The sequence below is a fragment of the Staurois parvus genome, unplaced genomic scaffold, assembly GCF_062004578.1.
Source record: "Staurois parvus isolate SC_StPar_1 unplaced genomic scaffold, SC_StPar_1.0 ptg000155l, whole genome shotgun sequence".
NCBI classification, from domain to species: Eukaryota; Metazoa; Chordata; class Amphibia; order Anura; family Ranidae; genus Staurois; species Staurois parvus.
In genome coordinates this window covers 28,018,698-28,031,753 of record NW_028317951.1, presented here as the reverse complement: position 1 = coordinate 28,031,753, position 13,056 = coordinate 28,018,698, and the positions used below count along the sequence as shown (strand labels likewise).

Genomic DNA, 13,056 nt, shown 5'->3' with positions numbered 1-13,056 from the left:
TAAAATCCATCTGCCCTTAGCTGAGAGCCCCTCCCTCAGACAAAAGGAAAAAAAAAGATATAACATGAAGACTACTTGGATATATGACATCATTTTAGCCTAGGCCAGTGGTCGGCAAGCTGCGGCTTGCGAGCCACATGCGGCTCTTTACACGCTTTAATGCGGCTCTTGTGTGCCGGGCGCCCGCTCCCCTCCCTCCTCTCGGGCGGCAGGGACTCTGTAGCGTGATCCAAAAAAAAACAGCCAGGGCAGCGCGCTCAAATGCAATGATTGGCCAGTCTCGCTGCCACTCACATCCTGATAGCCAGTGATTGGCTGTTAGGATGTGTGTAGGCAGGGCAGCGTGACGAACGTGAGAGGATCTAGGCTCCTCTCACAGTCCGCCCTGAAGACCGGAACGGCGCGGGAACACGGCGAGAGGAACGCGCGGAGCAAAGGTAAGTGAATTGACACAGGGGGGACTTGGCTTACTACTTGCTACTTACTACTGCTATATGAGGGATGAATTACTATGGGGGATGAATTACTATAGGGGGGATGAATTACTATAGGGGGGATGAATTACTATATGGGGGATGAATTACTATATGGGGGATGAATTACTATATGGGGGATGAATTACTATATGGGGGATGAATTACTATATGGGGGATGAATTACTATATGGGGAATGAATTACTATATGGGGGATGAATTACTATATGGGGGATGAATTACTATATGGGGAATGAATTACTATATGGGGAATGAATTACTATATGGGGGATGAATTACTATATGGGGGATGAATTACTATATGGGGGATGAATTACTATGGGGGATGAATTACTATAGGGGGGATGAATTACTATAGGGGGGATGAATTACTATAGGGGGGATGAATTACTATAGGGGGGATGAATTACTATATGGGGGATGAATTACTATATGGGGGATGAATTACTATATGGGGGATGAATTACTATATGGGGAATGAATTACTATATGGGGAATGAATTACTATATGGGGGATGAATTACTATATGGGGAATGAATTACTATATGGGGGATGAATTACTATATGGGGGATGAATTACTATAGGGGGGATGAATTACTATATGGGTGATGAATTACTATATGGGGGATGAATTACTATATGGGGGATGAATTACTATATGGGGAATGAATTACTATATGGGGGATGAATTACTATATGGGGGATGAATTACTATATGGGGAATGAATTACTATATGGGGGATGAATTACTATATGGGGGATGAATTACTATGGGGGATGAATTACTATATGGGGGATGAATTACTATAAAAACTTATTGAAACTAAAAACAGTGTACCATCCTATGTATTTTCAGTTTTAAAAATGTGGCTCTCAAAATAAATTTCAATCGTGGTTTTGGTGAGATTTGGCTCAGTTGAAAAAAAGGTTGCCCACCACTGGCCTAGGCCATAAACCAGGAAGCAACTAAAGAAAGCTAAAAAAAAAATAGTTTAAAACAAGTCAGTATAATTATATATAATATACATTTCTATCTCTTTACTAAGCCTAGCAGTTTAAGGAATTAAAGTTTGTTAATGTTGATTGGGAGAGTAAAGTTGTGTTTTATGGCCAAATTCACACTGATTTTTACATCTGATGATGTGCAATACAAAGTCCACCTTTATGTGCTTTCGGGGATTTCATTGGAAACCGTCTGTACCTAAAAACAGAGGTATGCATGCAGCCTGAAGAGAACTTGTTCAGAGATAATAAGAAATTTATAACTATGCCTTTCTTAAAAATGATTGTTGCTTTAAAGCAGAGGCCCTTGGGAAAGCTAAACTTCCAAATTAAAATTGGTAGTGCTTTGGGTTTCAAAGGATGTTTAAGTAGCTGTGGAATTTCAAGTGATGTAATTGGTATGTAATGGTATTGCCTTCTTTCCACAGAACAAGTTGAAATCCTCACAAAAAGATAAAGTTCGCCAGTTTATGATCTTCACACAATCTAGTGAAAAGACTGCAGTAAGTTGCCTGTCCCAGAATGACTGGAAGCTAGATGTTGCCACAGATAACTTTTTCCAAAATCCTGAACACTATATCCGAGAAAGTGTAAAAGGAACATTGGACAGAAAAAAATTAGAACAACTTTATAACCGATACAAAGGTAAGTACAGGCAATACACTTGAAAGAAAATCTGCAAAACATGACATAGCAAACAAGAGGATGAAAGTGTGTTATAAAGCTCAGCTTCCAGCAAATGTATTTTCATTTTGGCAACAAATTCACTTTTAGTTAAATGCTTTCTGGTGAGAAGTCATCATTCAGCTCTGTACAGAATACGGTGTATCTGGGTGTCTGCAAGGATAGGAAATGTTCTTCTAGTTTAATTCCTTGTTCAGAGAGTCATTTGTAATTTCTGTTTCAGGATGATTTTTTTCCATTTGTTCATATTCCTTGTTTTTTTATGTGGCCTGGGCTCTTATCCTGGATAGTTCACATGTTTTTGATACTAAATAAGAAAGACCCTTTAACCAATTAAGCGTCAGATGATTTTTACCCCCTTTGTGACCAGGCCGTTTTTTGCTATTGATGACAGTCATTCAAATTTATATTTTTTTTCCACACACAAATAGAGCTTTCTGTTGATCACCACTGGATTTTTATTTTTTATTCTATAAACAAAAATTAAAAAAAAACAAAAACTATTTCCTGTTATAAAACATATCCAATCAAAAAAAATCTGATTTCTACATGAATTTAGGCCAAAATGTGTTATGCTGCATCTTAAAAAAAAAAAAAAAAATCCCCATAAGTACATTAATTGGCTTTTGTGAAATTAATAGCGTCTACCAGTGTTTTTTAATTTCGTTGCCGAAACTCAATTGGAATTTTCATCAATTGATGAAAACTATGCCACAAATCAATTCTAGTTTTAGTCAACAAATGAAAACATAGCAAAAATTTGAGGGAGGGACATTTCTTATAAAGAAACTTGGTTTTACTTATAAAGATGTTCTAGAACTGCTAAATCTGTAGTTTGTTCAAACCTTAATACAATAAATACCATGTCATTAGATTTTTACTCCAGGAGTATATAATGAGTTTGGAAATTCTAGAGAAATGCTTAAATAACGCATTACAATTTAACCAGACCTATTAGATTTTAGTTGACTAAAATGTATTGGAGATTTTAGTCCACTAAAATACGACTGAAACTAAAGCAATTGAAATGGCTAAAATACAACTAAAGCTAAAATGGCATTTTAGTCAAAGGGCTATGACTAAAACTAAATCAAAATTTGACATCAAAATTAACACTGGCGTCTACCATCTATGTTATGTATATTTGAAAATTGATCATTTCTGATGTACTGACAGCCTGTCTCATTTCTTGAGACCCTAAAATGCCAAGACAGTACAAATTCCCCCCAAATGACCCCTTTTTGGAAAGTAGACAGTCTGAAGCATATTTAGTAAGAGGCATGGTGAGGTGTTTTTTTTTGTTTTTGTTTTTTTTCTTTTAAAGTAATTTTTTTTGTCACAATTTTTTGGAAAATTAAAACCTTAAACAATTTCTTTTTTCCAACAATTTTTTTTTCCACATAGAATCACAAGCATGGTTCAGCATCATGAAATGACTGGTGTTTCTTAATTTTCTATTTTCTTAAAAACATTTTTTTTTTTTTACTATCATGGATTTTTTTTAATACTTTGATTGCTGTTACAATGAATATCATTGTGCCAGAAATGCTTTGGAATGTGAGGAATGAGTTTTATTCACGACAGCTGTGATTTCTACTAATTTGCGATTGGCTACAGCTAATCACATAGTACAGAATGCTGTGATTGGCCCAGGTACCATGTGATAGTTGTGGGCCAATCACAGCTCACTAGTATAAGAAACACAGGTGTTATGAATGAGGTTCATCCACTGCAGCTTTGTTTACAATGTGATTGCATAGTGATCACATGATCCCCGGCTCTGGTACCGTGATTCCACAGTTTGCGGTGCGCGATGGTTGCTGCACAGTGGTTGCACGGCGGGGGGGGGAGGGGGTTTGGGTGTGTCACGGTGCCCTTCTAAGACCATGCAGGCACTTGTATGTGATTGTGCATGTAGGTGCTGACCACTCGCAGTAAATGTACTGTGGGTGGTCGGCACGTGGTTAAAGAAACCCTGGCTTTAAGCATCCAGTTTGGACTCCTTTTGCTCCTCTTGCATTGACAAGATCTGTATTTGCAGCCCATAGGGTGATTGTCGATTGAGATGTGTTTCAAGCACAGCTACTGTATTCCAGGATTGAGCTAATGGAATGAGCTCACCTCTTATGAAAAATTTGCACATGAGCAGCATAGGAAAACTAAGAATTATGCCTTGATGTGGTCTAGATGGCTGCATGCTGCAGATGAGAATGAGTGGCTTAATTACTCCCTTTAATGTGGCACTTGTCCTTTTGATGATTAAATTTGGGTCAGCGCATGGGGTGGCCAGGTGTGCTTTGTATGTGCATTATTGGCCTCAATACCTTGAATGTACAATATATTGCCAAAAGTATTGGGACACCACTCCAAATCATTAGTTTGAGGTTTTCCAATCACCTCTGTGGCCACAGGTGTATAATATCAAGCACCTAGGCATGCAGACTGCTTCTACAAATATTTGTGAAAGAATGGGTCGCTCTCAAGAGCTCAATGAATTCAAGCATGGTAACGTGATAGGTTGGCAACTGTGCAATAAGTCCATCCGTGAAATTTCCTTCCTACTAAATATTGTACAGTCAACTGTTAGTGGTATTATAACAAAGTGGAAGCAACTGGGAACAACGGTAACTCATCCACAAAGTGGTAGGCCACTTAACATGACAGAGCGAAATCCGTGCATGCTGAAGCACACAGTGTGCTGAAATCACCAACTGTCTGCAGAGTCAGTAGCTAAACACCTCCCAAACTTTGTGTGGCCTTCAGATTAGCACAACACTACGTAGATGGAATGGGTTTCCAGGGCCGAGCAGCTGCATCCAAGCCTTACATCCCCAAGTGCAATGCAAAGCGTCTAATGCAGTGGTGTAAGGCACACCACCACTGGACTCTAGAGCAGTGGAGATGTTTTCTCTGGAGTGACAAATCATGCTTCTCTGTCTGGCAATCTGATGGACGAGTCTGGGTTTGGCGGTTGCAAGGAGAACACTTGCCTGACTGCATTGTGCCAAATGTACAGTTTGGTGGAGGGGATTATGGTGTGGGGTTGTTTTTCAGGAGTTGGGCTTGGCCCCTTAGTTCCAGTGAAGGGAACTCTTAAGACATCAACATACCAAGACATTTTGGACAATTTCATGCACCCAACTGTGTGGGAATATTTTGGGATGGCCCCTTCCTGTTCCAACATGACTGCACACCAGTGCACAAAGCAAGGTCCATAAAGACATGGATGAGCAAGTTTGGGGCTCAATCAACTTGACTGGCCTGCACAGAGTCCTGACCTCAACCCAATAGAACACCTTTGGGATCAATTAGAGTGGAGACTGAGCCAGGCCTTCTTGTCTGACATCACTGCCTGACCTCACAAATGCGCTTCTGGAAGAATGGTCAAACATTCCCATAGACACCCTCCTAAACCTTGTGGACAGCCTTCCCAGAAGAGTTGAAGCTGTTATAGCTGCAAAGGGCGGGCCAACTCAATATTGAACCCATCGTACTAAGGGCTTGTTCACACTTGACTAAATTTTTGACTCTTACCAAATGCTGCTATAGCTTTAGTATAGGTTACTTGATACTTGTGTCTCTATACTTTAATGTTTACTAAACTCTATAAAAACATCTCACAAAAATAAAGTCTGATTTTAAAAAAAACCTGCACCACCTTTTACATGACTAGTATGTGCAGTCCAGCAATTTATATTAGGTCTCTTTCATATGGGTGCTGCCACCTGTAGTTCTTGAATGGGCTGTGTGTTTGTGCCTTGAGCTGCCAGGTGTTGCATGCAGGCAGCCCATGTAATTGTATAGGGGTACAGTGGCTGAACAGATACAGCCGCACATTCCAGTTTTACGGGTGTGCCAGTGAGCAGCCCCAAACACTCACTGGGGTTTATTTACTAAAGCTGCAGAGTGCAAAGTCAGGCTTACTTCTGCATAGAAACCAATCAGCTTGTAACCTCAACTTGTTCAATTCAGCTTTGGCAATAAAGCTGAACGCTGATTGGTCTCTATGCAGAAGTGAGGCTGTTTTTGGACTCTCCAGCTTTAGTAAATAAACCCCTCTGTCTGCATTTGGGGGCACTCTTATCCACATGCCTGTCAGATTGGGAAAAGCAGCTGTGCCTGTGCAGCTGCTGTATCCCCATACACTTACAGGGGCTTCTTGCATGCAGCACCTGGCGGCTCAAGATGCATAAACACGCGGCCCATTTACAGACTACCTGTCTCAGCACCTGTGTGACTAAGGCCTTAGGTATATTACATTAGGCTCCCCTTTAATCTGGCTGGTATTTAAACTTGGCTCATGTTCTAAAAATACAGCTAACTTCAGAGAGGGTTGAATGCGTGCTGCCATTAAGGCAGAGTATTCAGCTTTGCTGAGGATAGTGTCACTGACCCAGAACCAGCATGTATTGATGACTTACTGAAGTTAGACATGTATCTATACTGCGGGTTTGCACATATAGTTCCCTTCTTGGATAGAGAACACAGTTATGTGATGTTGCCTAAGCACACACCTAACTGGGCATTGTATTCAGTAATTCATAGCAGACACTTAGTTCTTCTTCCGCTTGTATGATTGCTCCAACTGATTGCTATGGTGCCTGCATGTTGAACGTCATCAGTGCTGCCATACTAAATATGTCATGGTTTTTTTATCATGCTTAGCAGTTTCTCTGAGCATTGCATAAGAATCATCCACACAGACAAGCTGAATACTCAGCCCAATCCATTCTTTCTCCCGGCTGTCCCTTTTGATGTCTGAGCATGCTGATTTTTATTTCCTATGCAGACCCTCAGGATGAAAATAAAATTGGAATAGATGGCATCCAACAGTTTTGTGATGATTTAGCGCTTGACCCGGCCAGTGTCAGTGTGCTAATTATTGCATGGAAATTCAGAGCAGCCACACAGTGTGAATTTTCCAAGCAGGAATTTATGGATGGAATGATAGAATTAGGGTAAGTTGTACATACACCGTTTATTCACTTTTGTGTTTTAATTCATTTAAGGAAAATCACACAAATATTGATGTAAATGTATGTTTTCCAAGTAATTGTGCATAACTGGAAATTGAATTTCCTCAATGATGTCTGTCAGCAAATAGCACTGTAATACTGTTAGAGTGCCTCCTAATTTTCCCACTTTTCCACTTTTTCCACTTCCACTTTTTTTCCTTCAATTATTTTCATAAGCACTCACTTCAACAAGCCCCATGGACTCCCAATAGTAGGAAATGCTTGGATCATTGTGGCTCTGTTCTCAGCTGTATCTGATTTGCAATTTACAGCTAGACTGCTTTATATTTACATGTTATGTAAATGAGAGAGAGAAGGCAAACATTTGAAGGATTTCTGCTGCTTACAGAGTTCTCGATCAATAAGAGATAAAATATAACAGTACCATGGTCACTCAAACATGTCCCTGCTAGTATTATTGGATAGTTGGTACCACAAAAAGCATGGTTTATATGACCGGCTGCTAGAGTATCTAAAGGAGTCACACACAAGAAAAAAAAGTGGATGACAGGGCTTGACAAATTTGCTCTAGGAGCCAGCTAAAAAAGTTAAGAGGCTGTTGTTTTTTTTTCTTTTACTGCGGCATGGGTTGTCAGCGCCAGGGCATGGCAACTTTTAGTAAAAAGCTTCATGTGATGCAATTTGCCATCACAGCAAAACTGCATCACATTTTAGGTGCCATTGAACATATTGACACCTGAACCTGCATTTTGAGATCGCAGCTCTGCCGTGATCTCAAAACGCCCAGGTGTAAATGGAGTTGCCCTGGTTCGCACATATGCGATTCTGGTGCATTTTCAAACTCACAGATTCGCATGACAGGCTAGATATTATGTTTTCTTATTGAGGTGGCTCACACAGGTGAGATGCACACACATTGCATTTTGAGTGCCATCACGAAAAGTTTGTAGCAGTGCGTTCCAGACTTGCAAATGATAGTGGCATGCGTAGATAAGTGTTCACATAGGATTGCTATTGACAGGGTTTCTGCTTATGAAGTCAGTGGGAGGTGTTTTTGCATTGAAGTCAATGGGGGACAATTGTGGAGAAAGAGCGAAAGAGTCAGCAAAATCACACCTGTACAGAAACCAAAGTGACATTACCATTTCAGTACACATATGTGTGAACCCAGGTGCCAGGACACAGTTTCTAGTTGCCATGGCAACCTGGCGCCTGGGGTTTGTAGAGCCCTGGTGGATGGTGACATCATGTGGGTAAGAGGAATGGAGGGAATAAAGAGGAACCCTACCAATATTTTTCCCCCATATACGGAAGCAGTGTTCGGGATGCTGTAGTCTCATCAGAAAGTGAAAGAAAATCTCTCCAAAGTGAGGGAAATTTCTGCAGAACAAGTTTCCCCATTGGATGATTTCCCTCTTATTCCTGCTCTAGGGATAATTTTGGATTTTGCTTTGCTTTCAGTTTTGGTGACTGTGGTCACCAGGACACAGACCGTAATCAAACCTGAGGTTCTAAACCCTACCTACTCCAAAAAAAAAGGAAAACAGATTGGTTTTAGACACACTTTAACTATTTGTTTTTAATGTATAATTGCCTGGAGTTTTTCTGTGGAGTTCAGCAGTAATATCAATATTTGTAGCTTGTATTGTGGTGTCTGTTACAAATCCAATTAATGTTGCTGCCATATTGTTAATGAAGACATTCATATGGAGTTGATTTTCGCTGTAGCCACATTCCACCATATGTTAAATGCCACAACATGTTTTTATTTGTAACTTTCTGCTTGTGTCAATGAGGACATTTGGATCACATGGCGCTTTGTAGGATATTTTAGGAATTAGATCTAATGCTTTTCTTGTTTTGTTTCTGTACGGATCCTTCTCAGGTGCGACAGCATAGAAAAATTAAAAGCACAGCTACCGAAAATGGAACAAGAATTAAAAGAGCCAGGAAGGTTTAAGGATTTTTATCAGTTTACATTCAACTTTGCAAAAAATCCAGGCCAAAAAGGTCTAGGTATGTTGAAATAACTGCTATGATTAGAGACACAGCACACAAATACCTTTTTGGCAATTCTTTTTTAATTTTTATTTTTAAAAGACCCATTTTGAAATTAATCTTGAAAACTGGTTATTGCTGCAAAAGCAGAGGTGAGATGCAAAGTATATATATTTTCCCATGTATAGGCATGCACATTTATAGTTATGAATAGTAATTGTGTAAAGCAGCATTTCTGTTTTGGCAAGCCATTAAGATCTACAGTTTGTGGCTACAAATCACTGCCTCCATTAAAGTGGTATTAAACCCCAAACCAAAAATGTAATATGTTGCATCTTTCCAATCGTTAGATGTGGTAGCTGCATAAGTCCTATTTTTTTTAGGCTTTTTCTCCTCTGTTTTCACCTGGTGAAACACATCTCCTGTATTACGAATGCCTTCATTCTGGAACAAGGAGAACCGGAGGCACAGCAAACATCAGTATTGTTAATCTGGGGGGAGGGTAGTGTTAGATGTATTAGCAGATTTAGATACACTAAAAAAGTTAAACCAATCTCCAGCTCACACTGCAGTAACGCAAGCAGTTACAGCAACAGTTTTTTCTTTTGGGATAAAGGTTTTACATTATTAATAATAATAATAATAATAATATTCATATTCAGGATTTATATAGCGCCAACAGTTTGCACAGTGTTTTACAACATGAGGGCAAATGGTAGTTACAATACAACTCAATACAGGAGGAATCAGAGCTTACAACCTAAAAGGGAGGGTCATTTACATGAATAATTAAAAACTGATCATTGTAAGCACCCCTGTTAGTGGTAAATGGTTTGTCTGAGCACTTTTAACTGATACACTTGCAGGAGAGCTTGTTCTGTTGGAAAAACAACAGACTTCATGGCTGGATCACCAGATGAAAATAAAAGCACGAAAACCCCCCCAAAAAGATAACTAATGCAGCCATCACATCTAAGAATTGGTAAGCTGCAATATAGCAAGTGTTTGCCTTTAGGTTTAATACCACTTTAATGTTTTTTGCTGTACCTTCTAGTCCTTGACTTGAAATTGGCAAAGTGTAACAACTATTGAATGTTTGAACAGCTTTTTTTTTTATATAACAGTTTTATGAAGGAGCTAGAGTACATGTTTTTAAATATTTTATTATTTTTCTATTATATATTTTATAATCGTAAAAGAGAAATATTATGCAGTAAGGGATTGCGTTTGCTACTGAAAGAACTGTGCAGCTGCAGGGCAATGTGGTTAGTTCTGGATTTGATTCAGTTTGCCATGTCCTGTGCTGCAAACGCAAAATATAAATTGGCAGTAATTTAAAGTATCAGATAATATATGTTTATAATGAAGATGTTAATTTCTCATAGCGCTTAGCCTATGCCTGTGACCAGCCAGTGTAAGATTCCATTAAACACACCGGTCTGTCCCTCTGCTGCCTTTCACCCTGCAAGTGTAAAATTCTTTAGTCTCACATGACTCAGCTACTTGGTGACAAGACAGAACAGAATGATCACTAAGGGAGGGAAAAGAAAATGCTTGACTCTGCCTGCTACAGATCAATAAGGATATTCTCTGAGTATGCTCCTGTTAAATTCAGTCACTGAACTGTAATAAAAATATACCTTTTTTTTTTTTTTGTAATATACAGTCTCAATTCCAAAAAAGTTGGAATGCTGTGTAAAATTTACACAAAAACAGAATGCAATGATTTGAAAATCTCATAAACTCATATTTTATTCACAATAGAAAACATATCAAATGTTTAAACTGCGTAAAATGTACCATTTTAAGAAAAAAATAAGGTCATTTTGAAATTGATGGCAGTAACACGTTGCGAAAAGGTTTGGACTGGGCAATAAAAAGCTGACAAAGTAAGTGGTACTAAAAAGGAAAAGCGGGAACAATGGTACTAACAAGGAAGAGCTGGAACATTTTCCAACTAATTGGATTAATTGGCAACAGGTCAGTAACATGATTGGGTATAAAACGAGCATCTTAGAGCGTTAGTGTCTCAGGAGTAAAGATGGGAAGAGGTTCACCAATCTTTGAAAACTGTGTCGAAAAATTGAACAATTTCAGAATAATATTCCTCAACGTAAACTTACAAAGACTTAATATATTATCATCTACAGTACATAATATCAAAACGTTCTGAGAATCTAGAGAAATCTCTGTGCTTAAGGTAGAACGCCGAGAGCAATATTCCCACCGTACATGGTCTAAATGTGGCTGTGAGTGCATGGGTGCTGTAGCGACCACTGGATTGAGACTGGCAAGACTTCAAAGCAAGAGATTTGTCACTAGCACACCAGGGAATGCCATAAGCGATTACACCATTTTATTGTATGATCACAACATAGTAGAATATAGCAACATTTCAGAGCCACACAGCACCCTTTCATCAGGCATGTGATAAGGCCGAAGTGCAATATTGCACTGCATTAAAAATTGGCATGATTAAGTGATTGACATCATTGCATGGGCTCAGGAATACTTCCAAAAATCACTGTTTGTGACCACAGTTTGCTGTGCCATCCAAAAATGCAAGGTAAAGTTCTATCGTGCACATATCTTTGACCTTCTCGAGGTCAAAGCTCATTTAAAATGGTCTGTTGCATAGTGGAAAACTGTTCTGTGGTTAGATGAATGAAAATTCAACTTTCTTTTTGGCAATCATTGGCAGTGCATCCTCCGGTTAAAGGGGCTGAAAGGCCTCACATATTTCAGCAGGGTAATCCTAAACCGCATACTGCATGTGTATGACAACAGCATGGCTTCAGCCCAGACCTTTCACCAATTGAAAATGTTTGGTGCACCTTGAAACAAAAAAATACTACAAGTAAGACCCAGGACCGTTGAGCAGTTAGAATTCAACATTCCTCTTCCAAAACTCCAGAAACTGTTTTCCTAAGTTCCCAGATGTTTACAGAGTGTTCCCAGATGTTTACAGAGTGTTTTAACCCCTTCGCACCGGCACCTCCCAACCCTTTAAGGGTTTCAGAAGCTGGGAGGCGGGGCGGGGTTTAGGGTCATGTGACACGCCGTCATGGCGGTCACATGATCTGGAAAGGTCCCGATCGAAAGAGGAGATTGGGACCTTTCCGTGAGTACCAGACGTGTGCTGGGAGCGCGCAGGGCGCGCGCTCTCAACACATATGTCTTTTTTTAATAGAACGCAAATGTGCGGACGCTCAACGTCTAGGCCCAGACGCCGGGAGGCCGCACATTTGCGTTCGGCTGGCATTAAGAGGTTAAGGTCCCTTTCACACGGGGCAAACTCCAGGGGGAGTCCGCTTGCTCATCAGAGGATCTGTCCGCTGAACAGGTGGATGGCTAATTAATGTCCGCTCTGCTTATGCAGAGTGGACACGGATACAGCCCGCTCTCCTTTGAGAGATCAGATGTAAACAAACAGCCTGTCGGTTTACACCTGACTGCCATCCGATCTGCTAGAATGACGGGGAACAATCCCCATTTATCTGTTTTTAGCAGATTGGATGTAGGTGGGTGTAAACGGACACACATGTTTATGCCTGCTGCTCCATATTGAAGAATGTAGGGTCTGCCTAAAAAGCTGACAGGGTTACCCGATCGCTCTGCTCATGTGAAGGGGGCCTAAAAGAAGAGGAGATGCTATACCATGGTAAACATGGCCCTGTCCCAACTTTTCTGAGACGTGTTGCTGTCATCAATTTCAAAATGACCGTATTTTTTTCTTAAGATGGTACATTTAACCACTTGCCGCCCGCCCACACTGAGCAGGTGGCACAGCGATGTACCCATATGTCATGGTGGGCTTCCTGGTTTTTGGGCACCCATGCTACTCTACTGTCATTGGAAACCGAACAAGTTTGTCAGCAGGTTTCAGCCAATAATTGTGT

The 13,056-nt window shown here is 40.0% G+C and overlaps 1 protein-coding gene across 1 annotated transcript in view; it reads left to right on the top strand.

The window, feature by feature from the left end:
* Positions 1-13,056, top strand: part of DCUN1D1 (defective in cullin neddylation 1 domain containing 1) — a 35,298-nt gene that overhangs the window by 9,204 nt on the left and 13,038 nt on the right. The window contains exons 2-4 of the mRNA XM_089675577.1: positions 1,928-2,144; positions 6,973-7,141; positions 9,045-9,175. Of these exons, the coding sequence (XP_089531703.1) occupies positions 1,928-2,144; positions 6,973-7,141; positions 9,045-9,175 (517 nt within the window). The remainder of the gene's footprint in view (positions 1-1,927; positions 2,145-6,972; positions 7,142-9,044; positions 9,176-13,056) is intronic.